This window comes from Lissotriton vulgaris, chromosome 5 (assembly GCF_964263255.1).
Source record: "Lissotriton vulgaris chromosome 5, aLisVul1.2, whole genome shotgun sequence".
Taxonomy (NCBI): domain Eukaryota; kingdom Metazoa; phylum Chordata; class Amphibia; order Caudata; family Salamandridae; genus Lissotriton; species Lissotriton vulgaris.
In genome coordinates this window covers 1,913,033,025-1,913,058,749 of record NC_141693.1, presented here as the reverse complement: position 1 = coordinate 1,913,058,749, position 25,725 = coordinate 1,913,033,025, and the positions used below count along the sequence as shown (strand labels likewise).

The 25,725-nt window shown below is 50.1% G+C and overlaps 1 protein-coding gene and 1 pseudogene across 2 annotated transcripts in view; one reads left to right on the top strand and one right to left on the bottom strand.

Annotated features, from left to right (window-relative positions):
- The window catches only part of LOC147717707 (E3 ubiquitin-protein ligase TRIM11-like), a 442,086-nt gene extending 440,008 nt beyond the window's left edge, over positions 1–2,078 (top strand). Inside the window, exon 10 of the mRNA XM_086919295.1 lies at positions 1,354–2,078. Within this exon, the coding sequence (XP_086775421.1) occupies positions 1,354–1,898 (545 nt within the window). The 3' untranslated portion in view covers positions 1,899–2,078. The remainder of the gene's footprint in view (positions 1–1,353) is intronic.
- The window catches only part of LOC147717705 (E3 ubiquitin-protein ligase TRIM39-like), a 948,681-nt pseudogene that overhangs the window by 729,891 nt on the left and 193,065 nt on the right, over positions 1–25,725 (bottom strand). The gene's annotated exons all lie outside the window — the stretch shown is intronic.

Sequence of the window (25,725 nt, the reverse complement as noted above, 5' to 3'; positions counted from 1 at the left end):
CCCCACAATCGCCTGCCCAGCTGAATGGTGATCAGTGCGAGGCAGCGGGGGCAGCGACTTCGCACAGTATATAACACCTTTCATCGCACGCCACCTGTGATCATAAAATAGACACAATCATGAATAAACATTCCAGTTACACCTTCTGACTTAAGAAGAGAATAAATAACCCCCCAAGATTAGTGCCTGGTTCACCCCCTGGCCCCCGCTGCGCGCAGACAGGTGCCGGGAGATGCACTCTCGGGGGTCAGGTTCTAAATACATTATATTTCCTCTTCCTGCTTTTCATGACGTGGTAGGGTCAGCCCCCGGCCACACACCTGCAGCGTGAGTGTCTGCCCAGGGTCTGATTGGAAGCTGCACTTTCAGTCACTGAAGGTCGCGGTGCTTTCAAAACCCCAAACCGCCCTGAGGGATGTACCTGAGCCCCCCTGGATCATTCACCAGCGGCTCCGCGGGGCTTCACTCCCTCCATCCTAACGGCGTCTGCTCCGCAGCCCTCTCTGCGTGCACTGTCCCCGGGACCCGAGCCTGTCCGGCCTGCTCTCCCCTTAGACCACGGAACTGTCCTTGGCCGAGGAGGAATTCCGGCGCGCAAAGGGAAAAACATAAAACACTGCGGCACTCGGTGCCGGTGAGCACCGGCCCATTTAAAGTACTGCCTTAAATCACTCTAATCCGGAAAGTGCCGGATAATCTTCCCCTGGCTTCAGTGCGCCCACCCACCACCCTCTCTACCTCCTCGCCCTATAAGAGTGTTTTCCGCTATCGAGTTAATGGTTTCACCAAAGATGTGTCTGTGTTCACTTCACCCGTTAGAGACCCAAGGGGGCGGAACAAATAATAGAAGAAGGCGCCGCGACCGAGCAGCTGAACCCACCGGTGAGATACATATAATGGAAGCTGATACCGCACTCATGAAATTCACATTCACTAGCACAATTTTAGGATTTCGTGTTTTAAAACCCTGGAAGCCCTGTTTCCACAATATGTATGAATTCTGCACATTTACTTTCATCGTGTGGGATTCCTTGGTGCAGAATGGAAATAATGGGATGGAATTTTACAAAACAGACACTGGGATTGTCGAAAAATCTTTATTTTAAAATACAAAGATGTAGCGCAGGGACCTGTTCTGAATACACCAATGTCGTGCCAGTCACATCAGCTGAATGGAAATATAAGGGTCACATAAGGAGTCTGACTCCTGTGGGGAGCCCAGCAGCAGAGAGAATTACAGGTGGTCTGTTTAATAACTGAATGCAAAGACCTGGGAGCCCCCATTGCCCCCAGGATACTCTAGGAGCCATGACATGAACTGACCTCTGGTCTCTGCTTCTCTCTGTTTTGCAGCTGCGGTGATCCTGGATCCGGACACCGCTCATCGGAGGCTCATCCTGTCCGAGGACGAAAGGAGCGTGAGGCGCGGAGACAGAGACCAGGGTCTGCCCGACACGCCACAGAGATTCAACCCTGTCGTCGCTGTCCTGGGGAGAGAGAGGCTGAGCTCCGGGAGGCATTACTGGGAGGTGGAGGTGGGGGACAAGACCGCCTGGGACCTGGGGGTGTGTGACGAGGCTGTAAACAGGAAGGGGAAGATCACACTATCACCCAAGAATGGATTCTGGACAGTGTGGCTCAGAGATGGTGAATACAAAGCTCTCACTGACCCCTCCACTCTCCTTACCCCCCGTGCGCCCCCCAGGGCTGTGGGTCTCTTCCTGGACTATGAGGCGGGCAGGCTCTCGGTCTACAACGTGGATGACCGGTCCCTGCTCTTCACCTTCTCTGGGGCCTCCTTCCCCCCCACCCTGCGGCCCTTCTTCAGTCCCTATCTCAAGGAGGGAGGGAGGAATGCGGGGGCGCTGCGGGTCCTGCCGGTGACAGGGGGTGAGTGAAGAGACTGTCAGTAGTGCTGTGAGAGAGAAGCGGGATGACATGTAACGTCACTGACTCGGGTTAAAGGCGCTGTGTAGAACGGCACTTCATATGAGATGTTAAAAGACATTATGTGAAGTAAATAATACTGTTTTACTGTCACCAGGTAAAATTCGTGTTAATAAAGCACATTCCTCATTATCCAGCGGCTCCTTGCAGTTTCCTTTCCATCACTCGTTCTTTATTTCTGGAGGTGAGGAGAAGCAGGACCGGCTGCAGTATTCAGGATCTGGGAGGGCCAGGAAGAAGCACGGATGCGCCATGAAGAGGACAGGGTCGCCCTGCATCTCCCGGGTGCTTGAGAGCCGGGTCTGGACATGCAGTCCAGGAGCAGCATTCTCTCCTCACTGTCTGGGTTGTGCCTACTAGTATGTACTTGACCCCTTCTGCTTTCTCCACTGCACCACCCTTTCACTCTCTGACCCACACTCTATGCTCTCTGCTGCAAGCCGCCCAATTCCTCCCTCACCCTCTGCTGCAAGCCGTCCACATGCTCCCTCACCCTCTGCTTCCTCCCTGCTCTTCTCTCTCCACCGCAACCTTCTCTTTCTCTGCCTCACCCTCTTTCTCCCCACCTCATTCGCCTTTCTCCTCGCTATGGCCTCGACTCTCTATCTGCCTCACCCTCTCTTTCCACCCCACCTTTCACTTTGCAACTTACCTCCCTCTCTTACTCCACCTTGCCATCCTCTCACTGTGTATCACCCTTCTGTCTTTCCACCTCAACCGTCTCTACCTGCCTCACCCTTCTCTCTCTCCTCCTTACCCTTCTCTACCTATGGCACCCTTCTCTCTCTCAACCTCCCACTTCGCTCTCTCCACCTCACCCTTCTCTCTCTCCAACTCACCCTTCTCTACTTGCGTCACCCTTCTCCCTCTCCACATCACCCTTCTCGCTCTCCACCTCACCCTTCTCTACCCGCCTCACCCATCTCTCTCTCCACATCACTCTTCTCTCTCTCTCCACCTCACACTTCTCTCTCCTCCTCAACCTTCTCTCTCTCTCCACCTCACCCTTCTCTCTCTCCAACTCACCCTTCTCTCTCTCCACCTCACCCTTCTCTTGCTCCACCTCACCTATCTCTACCTGCCTCACCGTTCTCTCTCCACCTTACTCTTCTACCTCTACCTCACCCATCTCTCTCTTCACCTCACCCCTCTCTCTCTTCACCTCACCCTTCTCTCTCTTCACCTCACCCTTCTCTCCCACCACCTTACCCTTCTCTACTGTCCTCATCCTTCTCTCTCTCCACCTCACCAATCTCTACCCACCTCACCCTTCTCTCTCCACCCCACCTTTCTTTCTCTCCACCTCACCCTTCTCTACCTGCCTCACCCTTCTCTTTCTCCACCTCCCCTTTTCTCTCTCCACCTCACCCTTCTCTACCCACCTCACCATTATCTCTCCAGCTCACTTTTCTTTCTCTCTACCTCACCCTTCTCTTTCCACCTCACCCTTCTCTCTCTCCATCTCCCCCTTCTCTAGCCGACTCACCCTTCTCTCTTTCCACCTCACCCTTTACTCTTGATACCTTACCCTTCTCTCCACCTAACCCTTCTCTACCTGCCTCACCCTTCTCTCTCTCTACCTCACCCTTCTCTTCCAGCCTCACCCTTCTCTCTCTCCACCATAACCCTTTTTCTCCACACCTCACCCTTCTCTCTCTTCACCTCTCCCTTCTATACCCGCCTCACCCTTCTCTACCCGACTCACCCTTCTCTCTCTCCACCTCCTCACCCTTCTCTACCTGCCTCACCCTTCTCTCTCTCCACCTCACTCTTGTCTCTCTCTCCACATCATCCTTCTCTCTCTCCAGCTTACCCTTGTCTACCCGACTCACCCTTCTCTCTTTCCACCTCACCATTCTCTACCTGCCTCACCAATCTCTCTCTTCTCTCTCTCTCCACCTCACCCTTCTCTCTCTCCATCTTACACTTCTCTCTCTCCAGCTTACCCTTCTCTACTCGCCTCATCCTTCTCTCTCCCCACCTCACCCTTCTCTCTCTCCACCCCACACTTAACTCTCCACATCACGTTTCTAAACCCTCCTCACCATTCTTTCTCTCTACCTCACCCAACTCTCCCTCCACCTTACCCTTCTCTCTCTCCACCTCACCCTTTTCTCTCTCCACCTCACCCTTCTCTACCCTCCTCATCCTTCTCTCTCTTCACCTCACCCTTCTCTACCCTCCTTACCCTTCTCTCTCTCCATCTCACACTTCTCTACCGTCTTCACCCTTCTCTCTCTCCACCTCACCCTTCTCTACCCACCTTACCCTTTTCTCTCCACTTTACCCTTCTCTCTCTCCACCTCACCAATCTCTACTAACCTCACACTTCTTACCCTCCTCACCCTTCTTACCCCTCTCACCCTTCTCTCTCTCTCCACCTCATCCATCTTTACACACCTCACCCTTCTCTCTCTCCACCTCACCCTTCTCTCTCTCTCCACCTCACCATTCTCTCTCTCTCCAAGTCACTCTTCTCTACCTGCCTCACCATTCTCTCTTTCCACCTCACCCTTGTCTCTTTCCACCTCACCCTTCTCTCTCCACCTCACCCTTCTCTGCCCTCCTCACCCTTCTCTCTCTCTACCTCATCCTTTTCTCTCTCCACCTCACCCTTTTCTCTCTCCACCTCACCCTTCTCTCTCCACCTCACCCTTCTCTCTCCACTTCACCCTTCTCTCTCCATCTCACCCTTCTCTACCCGCCTCCTCCTTCTCTCTCTTTACCTCACCCTTCTCTATCCACCTCACCCTCCTCACCCATCTCTCTCTCCACCTCACCCATCTCTCTCTCCCCTGTAGGAGAGTAGGGTCTGCTATCCTATGGTCACCCCAAAATTTTTGCTTTTTGCTTCACTGGTTTATGACTTAATGTGGCTGCGGGCCTGCTAATCAGACCCACAGCCTGCTGTTCTCTCTCTAAATTACTGCCAATGCACTCTAGGTGCATTACGAATTGGAACTGGTTCACCTTATTGGCCCCTGTAACAGTGTGCCCTAGGTACCCAGGGCATAGGTGTTTCCAAGGCCTACCAGGGGCTGCAGCATGTATTGTGCACCCCTGGCCTGGCCTCCATATTTGACACAACTGGCTGATCACTCAGCTGGGGTAAGTTGGTGTAATCACCTCTTACTTAGATATAGTATCCCTATATCTAACCTTAACTGGACACATGTTAACCTATAAGCCATTCCTATGGAAGGCCCCTGCAATCCTGGGGGCAGAGTGTGTGGTTTCATGTGAGATTGTGCTCTAGCATGAGCTGAGCCTGTCTGCAGCTGTTGGGAACAACTCCCTTAGCTGTTCCGGGATATTGCCATACCATATACTCTTAAGTGCATTATAATCCTTGCGGTTATATGCTAACTTTGGTTTGTCTTTATCAAAACATGTCGAGTAAGGTGTCATACGATTTGGAATACTATCCCCTCGACAGTTCTGTCGACTGGGATAGCATTCCACCCTTCTAGAGGGACACGACATGTACCTAACCTGAACCCCGGTTAAAGTTAACCAGAGCCTCAGCATCACAAAATGGATGCTGCCACCACAGACACAAGTCTGACCTCCTGCTGCTGGGAGTCCTTCCAGCGAGGGAGGCTTGGACAAAGGGTTTCCTGCCTTGGGAGGTGCGAGTACCACCCCAGACAGGATTTTGTGTATTGGGTAGGACAGGGCTGAATAGATTGAGACATGCCCGGGGCACACAAGGTGTCCTCGTGCATAAGCCAGTCCAAACTGGTCCTGGGACTTTCCAGACCCAGGCCTGGCGAGGAGCTGGACAAAGTAAAGGGAGTGTAACCGCCCCCCTTCCTGGTCCCACCCAGAGGAGGGACCTAGTAGGTGATCCACCCCTCAGATTGGGAATAAGAGGCTGAACAGTGCCATAGCACCTCAGATCATTCTGAAATCAACTTTATACTAAGAAGACGACTGGACTTCGACATTCTGCTGCTCAGAAGACTGAAGAGAATCTCCCTTGTGGCCTAGGAGTGGCCACCCTGTGAAAGCAGGTACCAACCAGCAACTCGACGTCTGCTTTGCCGCCGCCTCCCGCCGGAGCCCGAGCCCAGAGCCTGACAAGACCCAGACTCCCAGACTTCTCACAGCCCGATCCACAGTCCCTGCAAAGAAGGGACCCGTGGAGGCACCGAAAGACGTGGGTCCGGACCTCTTGGAAGACCCCCGAAAAGCTGACTGCACAGCATCCAAGGCATCCTCAACGTTGTGCTTTGGGGACTGAGAAGCCCCACCACCGAGCAGCCCTTGCACCGAAGATCAGCCCCCTAGCATCTCCACGATCTGCGTGGGTCCCTTTTGCTTTGTGCCACTCGACGCACCATCCCGGCCACTAGCCACGTGGTCAGCGGCCATCTTGGCGACGAAATCTACAAACTACACTGCGGGTCTGGTTGCTCCAGACTTGCCCTCGCTCCTGTAAAAGGGAGCACCCGCTCTGACCTTTCTGGTCTGAATGATAAGCCTTTTTTGATTCCTGCGTGGCTTGCATTAGCCAAGGCCAGTTTGCTCCAATCAAGTTGCCGACACCGCCAACAGCGAGAAGCCTGCGTGGGACAGCATGTGATCGACTCCTGGACGTCCTCGACCCCTCGTGTCCACGTGGCTGCAGAGAGAATCTACACCTCATCGCCTGTTTGCACCCGACATCGCCTGGTTCCAATCTGGTTCCACGGTAGTCACTGGCTAGTGACTTTGAACATTGTACCCTCTGCTTTCAGGTCTTCACAACTTCAGATCGACCCTTGGATCCACCGGAACTCTTCACATCGAGCCGCCTGCAGCATCTTCAGCTCCAAGCACCATCGACCAGCGTGACGAAACCCGACACTACTTCGACCCTATGCACCCGCGTTCTGTGGGTGAGGTAACTCAGCAACGCCGGTGTTCCCACACTGGTACACACCTCTAGTGTCTGTGTCTTAAGTTTCACTCCTCTAGGTCACTCGGAAGGTTCCTATCTAACTAACTTTATAACTTTTACGCACCCTAGACATTGCATTGGTGAGTGCGTGCACTTTAAACACTGCACCGAGTCCCGCGGGCCTTTCCCGACTTAGTCACTGCTAGTCCCGATCAGCTCGAGCGATTCCCAAGGCCCTAGGCCCACTTCCTTTTTGATTGGTATCTCTTATACCACTTTCTTAGTATATGGTTTAGGTGGCCCCTAGGGCTCATCCATATTGTGCAACTTTTGTGTATTTTAAACTGTGTTTTGTTCTAACGCTTGTGCTTCTGTGCTCATAAAGAGTATAGGGGATATTTGTAGTTAATAAATATATATATATATATTTTCAATATATATCTGTGTGGTGTCCTTTCATTTGGTATTCAAGGTGATTGTGTATGGTAATACAGCTGGCTTCACATGCCTTTCAGAGTTTAGCCTAAGACTGCTTTGTCCACGCTACCACTATGATAGCTGGTCTATAAGGTTGACTTACAACCAATCATCATAAGGGTTGCTTGGCATGGTACAAGGTGATCACTAGAACTAGTTAGCATCATATACCAGACCAACTTCTCCCATTGGTGAGCAGCGGATTGGGATCTGAGCTTGCTGTTTGTTTTACCATTACAATTTTTAAGATTATCATTTGAAAGATCATACAGGTACCTGCTAGGTACATATAAAACAAGACTAGTATACTTAAGTTCTACTGAACTTAGTTGTTGTAGAGGATAGGGAGTAGCACACCCTGACTACAACTACTAGACAGGTTTAGTAGGTAAACACCAGTGTAGGTAGATTGCAACATATCCACCCACACTAGAGCAATGTCTGGGGCAGAGGGTTCCACTGGGAATGTGTCTGTTGAGAGTGACCCTCCAAAGGCACCATCCGGATTTGCTATATTTTCCTTTAAGGAACTAAGACAGCTTTGTGTCTTAAGAGGTCTGAAGACAGGGCCATCCCCTACTACAGACCACCTTAGAGAGCTCTTAGACCGGTCTGAGGCTCTAAAGACCTCTAAAGCAGACCCCACAGGGAATGCTGATGGAGGCTCTCCCACTGAAGATGACAATACTGAGACCCCTGTCCCCATAGTCCAGGTAGATGAGGATGACCAAATCACTGGAGCTCCTCAGGTAGATGAGGAGGAGGAAGAAGAAGAGGAGACAGAAGGGGTAGCAGTGATTCTGATGATGGCAGAAATAGTCAGGTGCTAGTCAGCAGGCTTAACCAGGCTAACCTAAGTGTATTTGGGACTGAAGCAAGGATGACCTTGCCCAGACACCCAGGTGGACTTAACCAGGAGCGTAGGAGGAGGAGGAATCACTCGGGTGAATCCAATACCTCCCAGGCTTCTAGAGGTTCTCATGGTCACTCCAGAAGGGAGATGACTAGCCCTCAGAGAAGGGAACATGAGGCCAAAAAAAGAGAGGCTGAGCTTAGGATCCAGAGACAAGAATTAGAATTTGCCCTGGCCCAAGAGAAACTTGCTAGAGCAAGACAATCCGTAAGGACCGGACCGACCAAACAGGAGGAGGCATCGCTATCGTCCATAAGAACTCCATCCGCATCTCAACCAGCTCAGACGTCAACCTTGCCAGCGCCGAACACCTTCATTTCCAGATCCACACCGACCCCAAGACCACACTCAGAGGCACACTCCTCTACCGACCTCCAGGACCCCGCGCACAATTCAGCGACGTTATCACTGACTTTATCACCCCACACGCCCTCCCCTCCGAGGAATACATTCCACTGGGAGACCTCACTTTCACCTGGAAAAGAGCAATGACAGCAACGCCACCTCCCTTCTGGACAATCTCGCCAACCTCGGACTCAAACAACTTGTCACTACGCCCACCCACATCGCAGGTCACACACTCGACCCTATCTTCACCTCCAGCAAACATGTCTCCTTCAGTCACACCACTATTCTCCATTGGACGGACCACAGCTGCGTACACTTTACCTACAATAAGTCCACAACTCACAACCATCCTCAACCTACTCTGCGAAGAAACTGGAACAAAGTCACCATCGACCAGATCTCCTCATCGCTTCTTCAAAACCCCCCTGCCCACTCCTCAAACCCCGACCAAGCAGCAATTAACCTCACCCAATGGCTATCCAACAGCGCCAACATCCTAGCACCGCTGAAAAAACGTCAAATCAAACTAGGCAGCAAAAACGCCTCCTGGTTCAACGATGATCTTAAGAAATCCAAGAAACTTTGTCGCTCCCTCGAGAAGGCCTGGAAAAAAGACCCAAACACCAGCACCAGGGACGCCTTCAAAAACGCCACCCGCATACACCACCAACTTATCCGATCTGCCAAGAAAGCCGCATTCAAAGACCGACTAGACAACAACGCCTACAACAGCAAGGAATTATTCAACATCGTCAAAGAATTTACCAACCCCTCAGCCAACTCCAACAACATCACCCCCTCTCAAGCCCTCTGCGACTCCCTAGCTTCGTTCTTCCACAACAAAATCGTACATCCACAACAGCTTCGACAACAGACCCGGAGACCAACCCACCCAACCTTCTGCAGGACCCTCACCCCCCTCGAACATCCTTAATGACTGGAACCCAATCTCAACTGAGGACACCATCCGCCTGATGAACTCCATCCATTCAGGATCCCCCACAGACCCTTGCCCTCACCACATCTTCAACAAAACAGACTCCATCATAGCACCACACCTCCGAGACGTCATCAACTGCTCCCTCAAATCCGGCACCTTCCCAGAAAGCTGGAAACACGCCGAACTCAGCGCCCTTCTGAAAAAACCCACAGCTGACCCCACCGAACTCAAAAACTACCGCCCCATCTCGCTCCTCCCATTCCCGGCCAAAGTCATCGAGAAAGCTGTCAACAACCAGCTCGCCGCCTTCCTCGAAACCAACAAATCCCTCGACTCCTCACAGTCCGGCTTCCGAGCCAAACACAGCACTGAGACCGCACTCATCGCAGCAACAGACGACATTCGAACTCTACTGGACAATGGAGACACAGTCGCCCTCATCCTCCTCGACCTCTCCGCAGCCTTCGACACAGTCTGTCACAACATCCTGTTACAACGACTCAGAAACATCGGAATCCAAGGAATAGCACTGGAATGGATCACCTCATTCCTTGCCGGAAGAACTCAGAGAGTACGCCTCCCACCATTCAAGTCAGAGGCCACTAAAGTCATCTGCTATTATAAAGAACAAGGGAACCCACTAGGTAACCAAGGACCTTGGGTATCAATTAACATGTGAACAAGAGGTCCTTGACATCAGGGAATAAAAACTGTGTAATAATTATAGGCCACAATGAACTCTATAACAAGAACAAAGTCCAGCCGGACTTAAAATTAAATTCAATGTATAGAAAAATTATACTTAAATCAGACAAACAGACAATAAAGCAGTGGGACACAGTCCTGCATCCACGATGCTGCACATACATTTAAACATATAATCACAGTGGTATTTCAGGCAATTAGAGATCGTGAGCAAGGAGTTTGTTTAGCATACACTTGCTTCACATATGCGGGAAACATACAATTTTGGCACATAGTAGTACGCTTAATGTTTAGCCCACATAAATGTCGACGGCGTTTCGATCCAATTGTGTTAATGGATCATCATCAGGACTTTCAATATCAGCCTGAATGTACAGAGCCTGGAATTTGTCCAGACCCAGGAAGGTAGAAGGAATTGAAGGGACGTCTGTGGAATCGGTCTAAAATAAGCCCAAGTACTAAGATATAAACAGATAGTGCGCCCGTCAGGGTCGGCGGTATCAGGGAGAGGGGGTCATCTTCCTTCCGCCTAGGCGCGATCGAGCACCAGGACGGATGGTTGAGGTTCCATCGTGAACCTAAGGAGTTTACATTGCGGCCGATCGGCTAAGACCTGCTTTAAGGAAGATGACCCCCTCTCCCTGATACCGCCGACCCTGACGGGCGCACTATCTGTTTATATCTTAGTACTTGGGCTTATTTTAGACCGATTCCACAGACGTCCCTTCAATTCCTTCTACCTTCCTGGGTCTGGACAAATTCCAGGCTCTGTACATTCAGGCTGATATTGAAAGTCCTGATGATGATCCATTAACACAATTGGATCGAAACGCCGTCGACATTTATGTGGGCTAAACATTAAGCGTACTACTATGTGCCAAAATTGTATGTTTCCCGCATATGTGAAGCAAGTGTATGCTAAACAAACTCCTTGCTCACGATCTCTAATTGCCTGAAATACCACTGTGATTATATGTTTAAATGTATGTGCAGCATCGTGGATGCAGGACTGTGTCCCACTGCTTTATTGTCTGTTTGTCTGATTTAAGTATAATTTTTCTATACATTGAATTAAATTTTAAGTCCGGCTGGACTTTGTTCTTGTTATAGAGTTCATTGTGGCCTATAATTATTACACAGTTTTTATTCCCTGATGTCAAGGACCTCTTGTTCACATGTTAACTAAAGTCATCTGCGGCGTACCACAAGGGTCCTCACTCAGTCCCACCCTCTTCAACGTATACATGAGCCCCCTCGCGGCCATCGCACGCCAACACAACCTCAACATCATCTCCTACGCTGATGACACTCAACTGATCCTATCGCTCACCAAAGACCCTAACACCGCCAAAACCAACCTACATGAAGGAATGAAAGATGTAGCCGAGTGGATGAAGCACAGCCGTCTGAAACTTAACTCAGACAAAACAGAAGTCCTTATCTTAGGTACCTCCCCCTCCACCTGGGATGACTCTTGGTGGCCAGAGGCCCTTGGAAAAGCACCCATCCCGACAGACCACGCACGGAACCTGGGCGTCATCCTGGACTCCTCACTCTCTATGAACAGACAAGTCAACGCCGTTTCATCATCTTGCTTCAACATTCTTCGCATGCTCAAAAAAACATTTCGCTGGATCCCCACCGAAACCAGAAAAACGGTCACCCATGCACTGGTCACCAGCCGCCTGGACTACGGAAACACCCTATACGCAGGTATCACTGCAAAACTCCAGAAAAAACTCCAACGCATCCAGAACGCATCAGCCAGACTCATACTAGACATCCCACGTAAAGACCACATCTCTAATCACCTGAAAAACCTCCACTGGCTCCCCGTCAATAAGAGGATTACTTTCCGCCTCCTAACCCACGCACACAAAGCACTTTACGAACTTGGACCCGAATGCCTCAACACACGACTTTCCTTCTATACCCCCTCCCGCCAACTACGTTCTTCCAACCAAGCGCTTGCTACCGTACCTCGCATCAATAAAACCACCATGGGAGGTAGATCCTTCTCCTACCTCGCAGCTAAAACCTGGAACTCACTCCCCACTCACCTTCGTCTCACTCAGAACCACCTAGCATTCAGAAAGCAACTTAAAACTTGGATATTCGACAAGTAATTCCCCACCCTTCTTCAAGCGCCTTGAGACCCTCCGGGTATGTAGCGCGCTATATAAATCTTTGACTTGACTTGACTTGACTCCTCACAGTTAGTGATGGGGATTCTAGAAACTACCTGGTCCTGAAGAGTGCTCTGATTGATGCGTTAGGCTTAACCACTGAACAGTACAGGTAATGTTCACAGACACCCAGAAGACACAGACTCAGGACTGGTCTGAATTTGTTGAGTGTGCCACTAAGGCTCTGGAGGGATGGTTGCTGGGAAGCAAGGTTACAGACTATGAAGGATTGTACAATTTGCTTATGAGAGAACACATTTTAAATATTGTCAGAACCAGCAGTTGCATCAACATTTGGTTGACTCATATTTGACCTCTCCCCAAGAATTGGGAAAGAGGGCAGATAAATGGGTTAGAACCAGAAAGCTAAAGACCATAAGTCTTCAACAGGTCCCCAAACTAATACAGAGGGTGGGTCCCAAACTTCCAAGAAGAAGAAAAAGAAAGGTCAAAGAAAACCCTGGTGTAGTACTTGTAAAAACACCTCTAACTGGACAAGTGAGTGTAAAAAGGGTGGAGCTCCCAGCACTGCAGCCCCTAAGGCACCTGCACCCACTAGTACAGCTAGCAGTGCTGGTGCACAAACTAAGGGGGTAGTGGGTATCCCCTTAGGAACTGAAGGAGATTCTGACCTAGTCAGAACCCTTACACAGGCTGTTCTGATTTGTGAGGGGGACATAGATTTGACTCCTACCATCAGCCCCAGTAATCTGGGCAAATACAGGCAGACGCCTTTGATTAATGACAAAGTGGCTCAAGCATACAAGGACACATGTGCCAGTGTCACTACGGTGACACCTAGCTTTGTGGACCCTCGACAATACATGCCAGGTGATAAAACCGGGTGACCAATGCCAGCAATGTCACCACTACACATAGTGTGGCAATTGTTAACTTTTCCTGGGGAGGGGTAACTGGCCTAAAAAGAGTTGTGGTTGTGCTGATCTCCCAGTTGAATGTTTGTTGGGCAATGACCTGGAGAGCTCTCTATGGTCAGAAGTGGAGTACAGGACTCATGCAGAGATGTTAGGGATATCATCACATGTCCTTGCTGTGACCAGGTCACAGGCCAAAAAGTGCCTCTCTGAACCTCAGGTCTTGGATCCTGGAACAATGGACCAAGCACCTTCCAAGAAGAAGAACAGGAGGGTAAAGGCTGTGCCTTCCCAACTGCCTACAAGTGAGGATCAGCCTTCACAGGAAGCTGGTCTTGAGACCCCTGAAGGAACTGTCTCTGAAGAACTTGAACCTGATCAGGTTGAGTTTCTGGGGACAGGGGGACCTTCTAGGGCAGACTTGGGGCAGGCTCAGTTAACCTGTCCTTCTCTTGAACCCCTCAGACAGCAGGCTGCTGCTGAGGCTGCTGGGAATGCACAAGGTGCCCATAAAGTATATTGGGATGATGGACTCCTTTATTTAGAGGGTAGAGACCCCAAGCCTGGTGCAACCAGGAGGTTGGTTATACCTCTGCAATTTAGGGGCTTCCTACTTACCTTGGCCCATAATATTCCTTTAGCAGGACACCTAGACCAGAATAAGACTTGGGACAGGCTTGTCCCTCACTTTCACTGGCCTCACATGTCTTAAGACACCAAGGTGTTTTGTCACTCCTGTGTAACTTGCCAAGCCCGTGGTAAAGCAGGTAGCACCACAAAGGCCCCCCTGATACCACTACCTGTGGTGGGGGTTCCCTTTTAAAGAGTGGGGATTGATATTGTAGGTCCAATGGATCCCCCTACAGCATCTGGGCACAGATTCATACTGGTGGTGGTGGACCATGCCACCAGGTACCCAGAGGCAATTCCACTTAGGACCACAACAGCTCCTGTTGTGGCCAGGGCCTTACTTGGAGTTTTCTCCAGAGTGGGGTTTCCTAAGGAGGTAATATCTGACAGAGGTGCCAACTTCATGTCAGGATATTTGACAGCTATGTGGAAGGAATGTGGTGTCAACTACAAGTTAACCACTCCTTATCATCCACAATGTAATGGGCTTGTTGAAAGGTTTAACAAGACCCTAAAGGGTATGATCAAAGGATTACCAGAAAAGCTCAGGCGAAGATGGGACATCCTTCTACCCTGCCTTTTGTTTGCTTACAGAGAGGTCCCTCAAAAGGGGGTTGGCTTCAGCCCCTTTGAATTGTTGTTTGGGCACCCTGTAAGAGGACCCCTATGTCTGGTGAAGGAAGGATGGGAGTTACCTCTCAAAAAGCCTAAACAGGATATAGTGGACTATGTACTTAGTCTCCGCTCCAGGATGGCTGAGTATATGGAAAAGGCATCCAAAAACCTTGATGCTAGCCAAGAATTGCAAAAAGCTTGGCATGACCAAAAGGCTGTCTTGGTTGAGTATCAGCCAGGACAGAAGGTATGGTTGTTGGAGCCAGTGGCCCCAGCAGCACTCCAAGACAAATGGTCTGGACCCCAAAGAATTCTGGAGAAAAAGGGAGAGGTTACCTACTTGGTGGACCTAGGAACTCCCAGGAGCCCCCACAGGGTGCTCCATGTCAACAGACTAAAGGCATATGTCAACAGGGAAGACATGGGCTTGCTCATGGCTACAGATGAGGGACAGGAGGAAGAGAGTGACCCTCTCCCAGACCTGCTCACTCAGAACCCTGAGGATGGCTCAGTTGATGGTGTGGCCTTAGATGGCAGCCTCACTGAACATCAGCAACATGACTGTAGACAATTTGAAATGGGTTAAAAACACTTTCTTGTTGAACGGAGGAATGGACAGAGAAGGTAGGGAGCTGTTAAAGCCCTCTGTCAGGACCCATCAATTGATTGTTTCCTCTGGCCACGATCCGGAACTTTACCTTAAGGTCGTTAACAACTCCAACCACAGGTATCTTTTAACCAAGTTCCGATTGAACAAAATCCACTTATTAATTTCTGGCCGCCCTGGCTGGACCAGGGGCACGGATCTAGATCTGTGCAAATGTGACGGTTGTTCAATCATGGATACTGCCCACTTTCTGTTTTTCTGTGATCACTTTAAAGGCATTAGGAAAAAGTTTATTATACCCCTGTTAAAAGGAAAAGGATTTAGGCAAGTGAAGCCAGCTTTGCTGTACCTTCAACTTTTAGCGGAAATATGGGAAATCTATAACGTGGCTAAATTTTTAACCATAGCGGTGAGACTCAGTAAAAAGATCACTTGGTCCTAGACGATTCTTCACAAATGTCGACCATTGTAACCTGAATCAAGTTTTTTAAATCCACAATCTCTCATAATGATTTTTTTAATTATTGATTGTTGTATATACTGTTGTTTTTAAATTCTTGCCACCATGTGCTGCATATCTTAATGGGTACTCCCTCCCTTCTTATGCTGTATTTTATCATTGTTATGCTGCTTGGTGACCTGTGGACCTTTTTTTATGTTTGTGTACTTTTATGGTTTTTGTAAATTGAACCGAATAAAGTATTTCTTGACTTGACTGTAGACAAGTTTTGCAGTCATACAGACATATGTTCTCCTTGACACCCAGTCAGACTAACTGGTGTACCCATGTGGTGGACACTGGTGACAGTCTTCCTGTAAAAAGCAAGATTTACAGGCAACCTGACCACGTCAGGGACTGTATAAAGACTGAGGTGCAAAAGATGCTGAAATTAGGTGTCATTGAGCCTTCAGAGAGCCCCTGGGCTAGCCCAGTGGTTCTGGTCCCCAAACCTCACACCAAAGATGGCAAGAGAGAGATGAGGTTCTGTGTGGATTACAGAGGACTCAATGCTGTCACCAGGACAGGTGCACACCCTATTCCAAGGGCAGATGAGCTCATTGGCAGAAACCAACTTTTCAAATATTTGAGCACATTTGACTTGACAGCTGGCTACTGGCAAATCAGGTTAGCTGAGGAGTCTAAAGCCAAGACTGCATTTTCTACCCCAGGTGGGCATTATCAATTTGTGGTAATGCCCTTTGGTTTGAAAAATGCACCTGCCACCTTCCAAAGGTTGGTGAATCAAGTCCTTAGTGGGTTGGATGACCTTTGCGCAGCATATCTGGATGATATTGCTGTCTTCAGCTCCACCTGGAAGGATCACCTGGTCCACCTGAAGGAAGTGCTTGAGGCTCTGCAAAAGGCAGGCCTCACTATCAAGGCAACAAAGTGCCAGATAGGGCAGAGTAAAGTTGTATACTTGGGCCACCTTGTAGGTGGAGGCCACGTTCAACCACTGGAGAGTAAGATCCAGACCATAAAGGACTGGTGCCCTCCAACTACCCAGAGTCAGGTCAGAGCTTTCTTGGGCCTGACTGGGTACTACAGGAAGTTTGTTAAGAACTATGGGTCCATTGTGACCCCTCTTAATGATCTGACATCCAAGAAGATGCCCAAAAAGGTTCAGTGGACAGTAAACTGTCAAGAGGCATTTGATGACCTGAAGAAGGCCATGTGCTCTGCACCTATCCAGAAGAGTTCTGACTACTCAAGAGAGTTCATTGTCCAAACAGATGCTTCTGAGTTGGGAGTGGGAGCAGTGCTTTCACAGCTTAATATAGATGGTCAAGACCAGCCAGTTGCTTTTATTAGCAGAAGGCTGACCCCCAGAGAAAAACGTTGGTCAGCCATTGAGAGGGAGGCCTTGTAACGACCGGATTTCCGGACCAGATAGGATCAGCTCACCAAGACACCACCAACCCAGCCGAAAAGTAACCACCTCCCTCCTCAGGACCCATCAATCCAGGCACCTGGGTACCTACCTGAGGATGGGGAATTAGCAACATACAAGCTCATATCATCAAAAACACCACTAAATCTATGGGGATTACTAGGAATACTCACTGATTACTAAGGACGTCCATGCCCTACACCACACTCATACCTTATAGTCTCGCGGCAACTCAGACCCAGACTATGCTACCCTCCTACTCATAGTGAAGGGGGCAGTTCCAATAACTTACCATTACACGCTGACACACTCAGTGCTCTCTCAAGCCACAATCCTGTGGGTATACGCACTGTGTCCTCCCAGTGCTCTCACTTTCCTACAAGCCACAATCCTGTGGGTATACACACCAGTTTCCTCCCTGGTGCTCTCACTATTACACTTCTCTATCTTTAGAGTCCCATAAGACTGTTCCTTGTGCACAAGCCACAATCCGGTGGGTATACACACCAGTTTCCCCCCCTGGTGCTCTCACTAACGCCGCCTTACAACGGCGATCACTTTCCTATGAATACCTTCAGCTCTTCATGTTGGGGAATCTCTCACTATCCACTAGAGGTACAATACTACAATATTATGGATCACACAAGAATGGCCGAATTACATGGTGTACAACTTATTCTCTATTTCAAGGGCTCCTCTCTCCCTCATTATTCAGTTACCATTTACCTGATCAGGGGTAGCATCCGTTCATACAATAGCATCTGACTAGAAGAAAGGCTAACTTTACTGTATAAGAATAAAACATACACACTGGTTCACTAAGAACTGGGGTTCCTTTATTATTACAATAACAATAACAATATAATACTGCACTGTAACACATAGCCTGAGAGTGAAAGGGGAATAGACACATACACAGATCTGCTGGGTCTCTTTAGTATAATGGAAAGCTTTATTACTATAACACATCCACATGTATTTGACAGGGACTGTAAATAGCTAATGAGGGAATGGATTATACTGCACACCGCTGAAAGAAAAAGGATTAGCAATACAGTAGGGGAATTTAGCCTAGGAAATAAAAGCACTAATATAACAGAACAGATATCACCTGATTAGTATGAAGTCTTGCTCTAGCTGTCATCTGGGTTCCTCTCTCGTCTGTGCCTTAGCTCGTCTCAGATTCTCCCCTGCACTCTTGGACACGCATCTGCGCTGATCACTCTGCACTGGATTCCTCTCCCCCACGAACTGTCTTCACCTTCCAGCTTCAGTCTAATAGTTTCTGCCGCTCTGATAACCGTTCGCTCCACTAGCTTCTTCACTCTGTCTGATTATCCCAGCGCCAATGTCCAATTCACTCCAGCTGCTCCCACAGACTAATCCACGATATAACTTCAGTCTCTTCCAAAAGTCATCACTTCAGACTCCAGCTGATCACAACTCCTTCTGATAAGTAACTGCTTCTGACTGCTTCCTTCAGTTCCAAACATCAACTCACTTCTCTCTCCAGCTTCAACTGACTTCTCTCCCTCCAAGCATTAACTGACTTCTCTCTGTTCCAAGCATCGACTAACTAACACTCCTCCTCTTCTGCACTTCACTAAATGGAATGCTCTCCCCTCATGGAAATTTCCAACAGAGGGCTGCCTCCCACCGAATTCCTATGCCAGCTCCGAGGCCTCCTACGCAGCCTGCAGTGACCATCTGCATGTTACGTCAATGCCCAAGAGACAAACACATTTCTTCTATAAGATCCAGCCTCGGCTGGTTTTCCCCTAGCGAACAACACCTCATAACTAAAACATCACCTTTACCCTGCACGCATCTCAGTCTGCAGGGACAGAAAGCAAAATGGAGTCTCTCTAGTTCTGGGCCTTGTAGGCCCGAAAAGGATGAAATAACACTTAGCTCTGTCAGAGTACATACACAAAGCATACCAATATGTAATATAAGGTCAGGACTACAGGATCCACCCTCTACTATAGGTAGGATGATGAAAGGACACATAATTATGTCAAAGCCAATAGGCAATAGATGGATTAGAGTCAAGAATAAGGGATCTATCATCATATAAAGCAGCTATCCTCTAGTGTATGCTTGTAGGTCTGGAAAAAGGCCTGAAAAGGACCAACACAAGGCAAGAATAGGGATTCAGGATGGTAGCAAGCTTAAAGTCACCATCACTCAGAAATAGAGCCAAAAACACGGTCACTACAGGCCTTTGCTGTGGTGTGGGCCCTGAAGAAGTTGAGACCATACTTGTTTGGCACTCACTTCAAGATTCAGACCGACCATAAGCCCCTCCTATGGCTTAATCAAATGAAGGGTGAAAACCCAAAACTACTCAGGTGGTCCATTTCCCTACAGGGGTTGGACTTTACAGTGGAGCACCGCCCAGGGACTGACCATGGCAACGCAGATGGTCTCTCCAGGTACTTCCACTTAGAACATGAAGACACAACTGGTCAAGGTTAGTCTAATGTCCCTGCGATTGGGGGGGGGGGGTTGTGTAGGAGAGTAGGGTCTGCTATCCTATGGTCACCCCAAAATGTTTGCTTTTTGCTTCACTGGTTTATGACTTAGTGTGGCTGTGGGCCTGCTAATCAGACCCACAGCCTGCTGTTCTCTCTCTAAATTACTGCCAATGCACTCTAGGTGCATTACGAATTGGAACTGGTTCACCTTATTGGCCCCTGTAACAGTGTACCCTAGGTACCCAGGGCATAGGTGTTTCCAAGGCCTACCAGGGGCTGCAGCATGTATTGTGCACCCCTGGCCTGGCCTCCATATTTGACACAACTGGCTGATGACTCAGCTGGGGTAAGTTGGTGTAATCACCTCTTACTTAGATATAGTATCCCTATATCTAACCTTAACTGGACACATGTTAACCTATAAGACATTCCTATGGAAGGCTCCTGCAATCCTGGGGGCAGAGTGCGTGGTTTCATGTGAGATGGTGCTCTAGCATGAGCTGAGCCTGTCTGCAGCTGTCGGGAACAACTCCCTTAGCTGTTCCAGGATATTGCCATACCATATACTCTTAAGTGCATTATAATCCTCGCGGTTATATTCTAACTTTGGTTTGGCTTTATCAAAACATGTCGAGTAAGGTGTCATACGATTTGGAATACTATCCCCTCGACATGTCTGTCGACGGGGATAGCATTCCACCCTTCTAGAGGGACACGACATGTACCTAACCTGAACCCCGGTTAAAGTTAACCAGAGCCTCAGCATCACAAAATGGATGCTGCCACCACAGACACAAGTCTGACCTCCTGCTGCTGCTGGGAGTCCTTCCAGCGAGGGAGGCTTGGACAAAGGGTTTCCTGCCTTGGGAGGTGCGAGCACCACCCCAGACAGGATTTTGTGTATAGGGTAGGACAGGGCTGAATAGATTGAGACATGCCCTGGGCACACAAGGTGTCCTCGTGCAAAAGCCAGTCCAAACCGGTCCTGGGACTTTCCAGACCCAGGCCTGGCGAGGAGCTGGACAAAGGAAACCACCCCCCTTCCTGGTCCCACCCAGAGGAAGGACCTAGCAGGTGATCCACCCCTCAGATTGGGAATAAGAGTGGGAGCAGTGCCATAGCACCTCAGATCATCCTCAAATCAACTTTAAACTAAGAAGGCGACTGGACTTCGACATTCTGCTGCTCAGAAGACTGAAGAGTATCACCCTTGTGGCCTAGGAGTGGCCACCCTGTGAACACAGGTACCAACCAGCAACTCGACGTCTGCTTTGCCGCCGCCTCCCGCCGGAGCCCGAGCCCAGAGCCTGACAAGACCCAGACTCCCAGACTTCTCACAGTCCCTGCAAAGAAGGGACCCGTGGAGGCACCGAGAGACGTGGGACCGGACCTCTTGGAAGACCCCCAAAAAGCGACGTTGTGCTTTGGGGACTGAGAAGCCCCACTAGCAAACAGCCCTTGCACCGAAGATCAGCCCCCCAGCATCTCCATGATCTGCGTGGGGCCCTTTTGCTTTGTGCCCCTCGACGCGCCAGCCCGGCCACTAGCCACGTGGTCAGCGGCCATCTTGGCAACGAAACCTATGAACTACACTGCGGGTCTGGTTGCTCCAGACTTGCCCTAGCTCCTGTAAAAGGGAGCACCCGCTCTGGCCTTGCTGGTCCGAGTGACGAGCCTTTTTTGATTCCTGCGTGGCTTGCATTAGCCAAGGCCTGTTTGCTCCAATCAAGTTGCCGACAACGCCAACAGCGAGAAGCCTGCGTGGGACAGCTCGTGATCGACTCCTGGACGTCCTCGACCCCTCGTGTCCACGTGGCTGCAGAGAGAAGCTATACCTCATCGCCTGTTTGCACCCGACATCGCCTGGTTCCAGTCTGGTTCCACGGTAGTCACTGGCTAGTGACTTTGAACATTGTCCCCTCTGCTTTCATGTCTTCACAACTTCAGATCCACCCTTGGACCCACCGGAACTCTTCACATCGAGCCGCCTGCAGCATCTTCAGCTCCAAGCACCATCGACCAGCGTGACGAAACCCGACACTACTGCGACCCTATGCACCCGCGTCCTGCGGGTGAGGTAACTCAGCAACGCCGGTGTTCCCACACTGGTACACACCTCTAGTGTCTGTGTCTTAAGTTTCACTCCTCTAGGTCACTCGGAATGTTCCTATCTAACTAAATAAATTTTACGCACCATAGACATTGCATTGGTGAGTGCGTGCCCTTTAAACACTGCACCCGAGTCCCGCGGGCCTTTCCCGACTTAGTCACTGCTAGATCAGGATCAGCTCCAGCGATTCCCAAGGCCCTAGGCCTACTTCCTTTTCGAGTGGTATCTCTTATACCACTTTCTTAGTATATGGTTTAGGTGGCCCCTAGGGCTCATCCATATTGTACAACTTTTGTGTATTTTAAACTGTGTTTTGTTTTAACGCTTGTGCTTCTGTGCTCATAAAGAGTATAAGGGATATTTGTAGTTAATAAATATATATATATATATATTTTCAATATATGTCTGTGTGGTGTCCTTTCATTTGGTATTCAAGGGGATTGTGCATGCCTTTCAGAGTTTAGCCTAAGACTGCTTTGTCCACGCTACCACTAGGATAGCTGGCCTATAAGGTTGACTTACAACCAATCATCATAAGGGTTGCTTGGCATGGTACAAGGTGATCACTAGAACTAGTGAGCATCATATACCAGGCCAACTTCTCACACCACCTCTCTCTTTTCTACCTGCCTCACCCTTCTCTCTCTCCTCCTCACCGGTGGGCCTCTCCACCTCACCCTTCTCTACCCACCTCACCCTTTTCTTTCTCTCCACCTCACCCTTCTCTCTCCATCTCTCTCTTCTACCTGCCTCACCCTTCTCTCTCTCCTCCTCACCGGTGGCCCTCTCCACCTCACCCTTCTCTACCCACCTCACCCTTCTCTCTCCACTTTACCCTTCTCTCTCTTCACCTCATCCATCTTTACCCACATCACCTTTCTCTCTCTCCACCTCAACCTTTTCTTTCTCTCCACCTCACCCTTCTCTCTCTCTACCTCACTCTTCTCTCTACCCACCTCACCCTTCTCTACCCGCCTCACCCTTCTCTGTCTCCACCTCAGCCTTCTCTCTCTCCACCTCAACTGTCTCTCTCCCTCTCCACCTCACCCTTCTCTACACGCCTCACCGTTTTCTCTCTCTCCACATTACCCGTTTCTCTCTCCATCTCTCTCTTCTCTACCTACCTCACCCTTCTCTCTCTTCACCTCACCCTTCTCTTTCTTCATCTCTCTCTTCTACCTGCCTCACCCTTCTCTCTCTCCTCCTCACCGGTGGCCCTCTCCACCTCACCCTTCTCTACCCACCTCACCCTTTTCTTTCTCTCTCCACCTCACCCTTTTCTCTCTCCACCTCACCCATCTCTACCCGCCTCACCCTTCTCTCTCCACTTTACCCTTCTTTCTCTTCACCTCATCCATCTTTACCCACATCACCCTTCTCTCTCTCCACCTCAACCTTCTCTTTCTCCCCACCTCACCCATCTCTCTCTCTACCTCACCCTTCTCTCTACACACCTCACCCTTCTCTACCCTCCTCACCCTTCTCTCTCCCCACCTCAGCCTTCTCTCTATCCACCTCAACTGTCTCTCTCCCTCTCCACCTAACCCTTCTATACACGCCTCACCGTTTTCTCTCTCCACATTACCCTTTTCTCTCTCCATCTTCTCTACCTACCTCACCCTTCTCTCTCTTCACCTCACCCTTCTCTCTCTTCATCTTACCCTTCTCTCTCTCCACCATGCCCTTCTCTCTTCACCTCACCCATCTCTCTCTTCACCTCACCCTTCTCTCTCTCTTCCTCACCCTTCTATACCGCCTCACCCTTCACTACCCGACTCACCTGTCTCTCCACCTCACGCTTCTCTACCTGCCTCACCCTTCTCTCTCTCCACCTCACCCTTCTCAACCCACCTCACCCTTCTCTCTTTCCACATCACCCTTCTCTGTGTCTACCTCAACTTTCTCTCTCTCACCTCACCCTTCTATGTCTCCACCTCACCCTTCTCTACCCGCCGCACCCTTCTCTCTCTCCACCGTACCCTTTTCTCTCTCCACCTCACCCTTCTCCACCCCCGTCACCCATCTCTCTCCCAATCTCACCCTTCTCTTTCCGCCTCACCCTTTTGTACCCTTCTCTCTCTCCACCTCACCCTTCTCTACCTGCCTCACCCTTCTCTCGCGCCACCTCACCCATCTCTATTCGCCTCACCCTTCTCTCTCTCCACCTCACCCTTCTCTGTCTCCAGCTCACCTTTCTCTCTTTCCACCTCAACCTTCTTTCTCTCCACCTCACCCTTCTCTACCCGCCTTACCCTTCTCTCTCTTCACCTCACCCTTCTCTTTCTCCACCTCACCCTACGCTGCACCCTTCTCTCTCTCCACCGTACCCTTTTCTCTCTCCACCTCACCCTTCTCTACCCGCCTCACCCTTCTCTCTCTCTACCTCATCCATCTCTACCCAACTCACCCATTTCTCTCTCCACCTTACCCTTTTCTCTATCCAGCTCACCCATTTCTCTCTCGACCTCACCCTTTCCTCTCTTTACCTCACCCTTCTCTACCCACCTCACCCTTCTCTCTCTCCACCTCACCCTTCTCTCTCTCCACCTCACTCTTCTCTACCTGCCTCACCCTTCTCTCTTTCCACCCTTCTCTACCTACCTCACCCTTCTCTCTCTCCACCTTAACCTTCTCTCTCTCCACCTCACCCATTTCTCTCTCCACCTCACCCTACTCTCTCTCCACCTCACCCATCTCTCCCCTACTCTCTCCACTTTACCCTTCTCTCTCTCTCCACCTCAACCCTCTCTACCCACCTCACTCTTCTCTCCCTCTCTGCACCTCTCCCTTCTCTCTCTCTCTCTACCTCACCCTTCTTTATCCACCCCAACCTTCTCTCTCTCTCAACCTCACCCTTTTCTCTCTCCACCTCATTCTTCTCTCTGTGCCTCACCCTCCTCTGCCCGCCCCTCCCCTTCTATCTCCACACCACCCTTCTCTACCTGCCTCACCCTTCTTTCTCTTCACCTCACACTTAACTCTCCACATCAACCTTCTCCACCCACCTCACCCTTCTTTCTCTCCACCTTACCATCTCTCTCTCCACCTTACCTTGCTCTACCCGCCTCAGCCATCTCTCTCCACGTTATCCTCTCTCTCCTCCTCACTCTTCTCTACCTACCTCACCCTTCTCTCTCTCCACCTCACCCTTCTCTCTCTCTTCACCTCACCCTTCTATGGCTGCCTCACCCTTATCTCCCCGCCTCACCCTTCTCTCTTTCCACTTTACTTTTCTCTCTCCACCTCTCCCGTCTCTACCCACTTCACCGTTCCCTACCTGCCTCACCCTTCTCAGTCCCCACCTCAACCTCCTCTCCCTCTTCCTTCTGTCTTGCCTTCTCTGCCCACCTCACCCTTCTCTCCCTGACTCATCCTTCACTCTCTCAACCTCACCTTCTGTATCCCCACCTCACACCTCTCTCTCTTCACCTCACCCTTCTCGCTCTCCACCTCACTCTTCTGTCTCTCCACCTCACCCTTCTCTCTCCTCACCACACTCTTTTCTACCTGCCTCACCCTTGTCTCTCTCCACCTCACCCTTCTCTACCGCGTCACTGTTCTTTCTCTCCACCTCACCCTTCTCTACCCACCTCACCCTTCTCTCTCTCCAACTCACCCTTCTCTACCCACTTCACCCTTGTCTCTCTCCACCTCACCCTTCTCTCTCCACCACACCCTTCTTTCTCTCTACCTCACCCTTCTCTCTCTTCACCTCTCCCTTCTATACCCGACTCACCCTTCTATCTTTCCACCCACCCTTCTCTACCCGCCTCACCCTTCTCTCTCTCCACCTCACCCTCCTCTACCCACCTCACCCATCTCTCTCTGCATCTCACCCTTCTCTCTTTGCACCTCACCCTTCTCTCTCTCTCTCCACCTCACACTTAACTCTCCATATCACCCTTCTCCACCCTCCTCCCACTTCTTTCTCTCCACCTCATTCCATCTCTCCACCTTACCCTTCTCTACCCGCCTCACCCTTCTCTACCCATCTCACCCTTCTCTCTCTCCACCTCACCCTTCTCTCTCCAGCTCACCTTCTTTACCCACCTCACCCTTCTTTCTCTCCACCTCATCCTTTTCCTTCTCCACCTCACCCTTCTCTACCCATCTCACCCTTC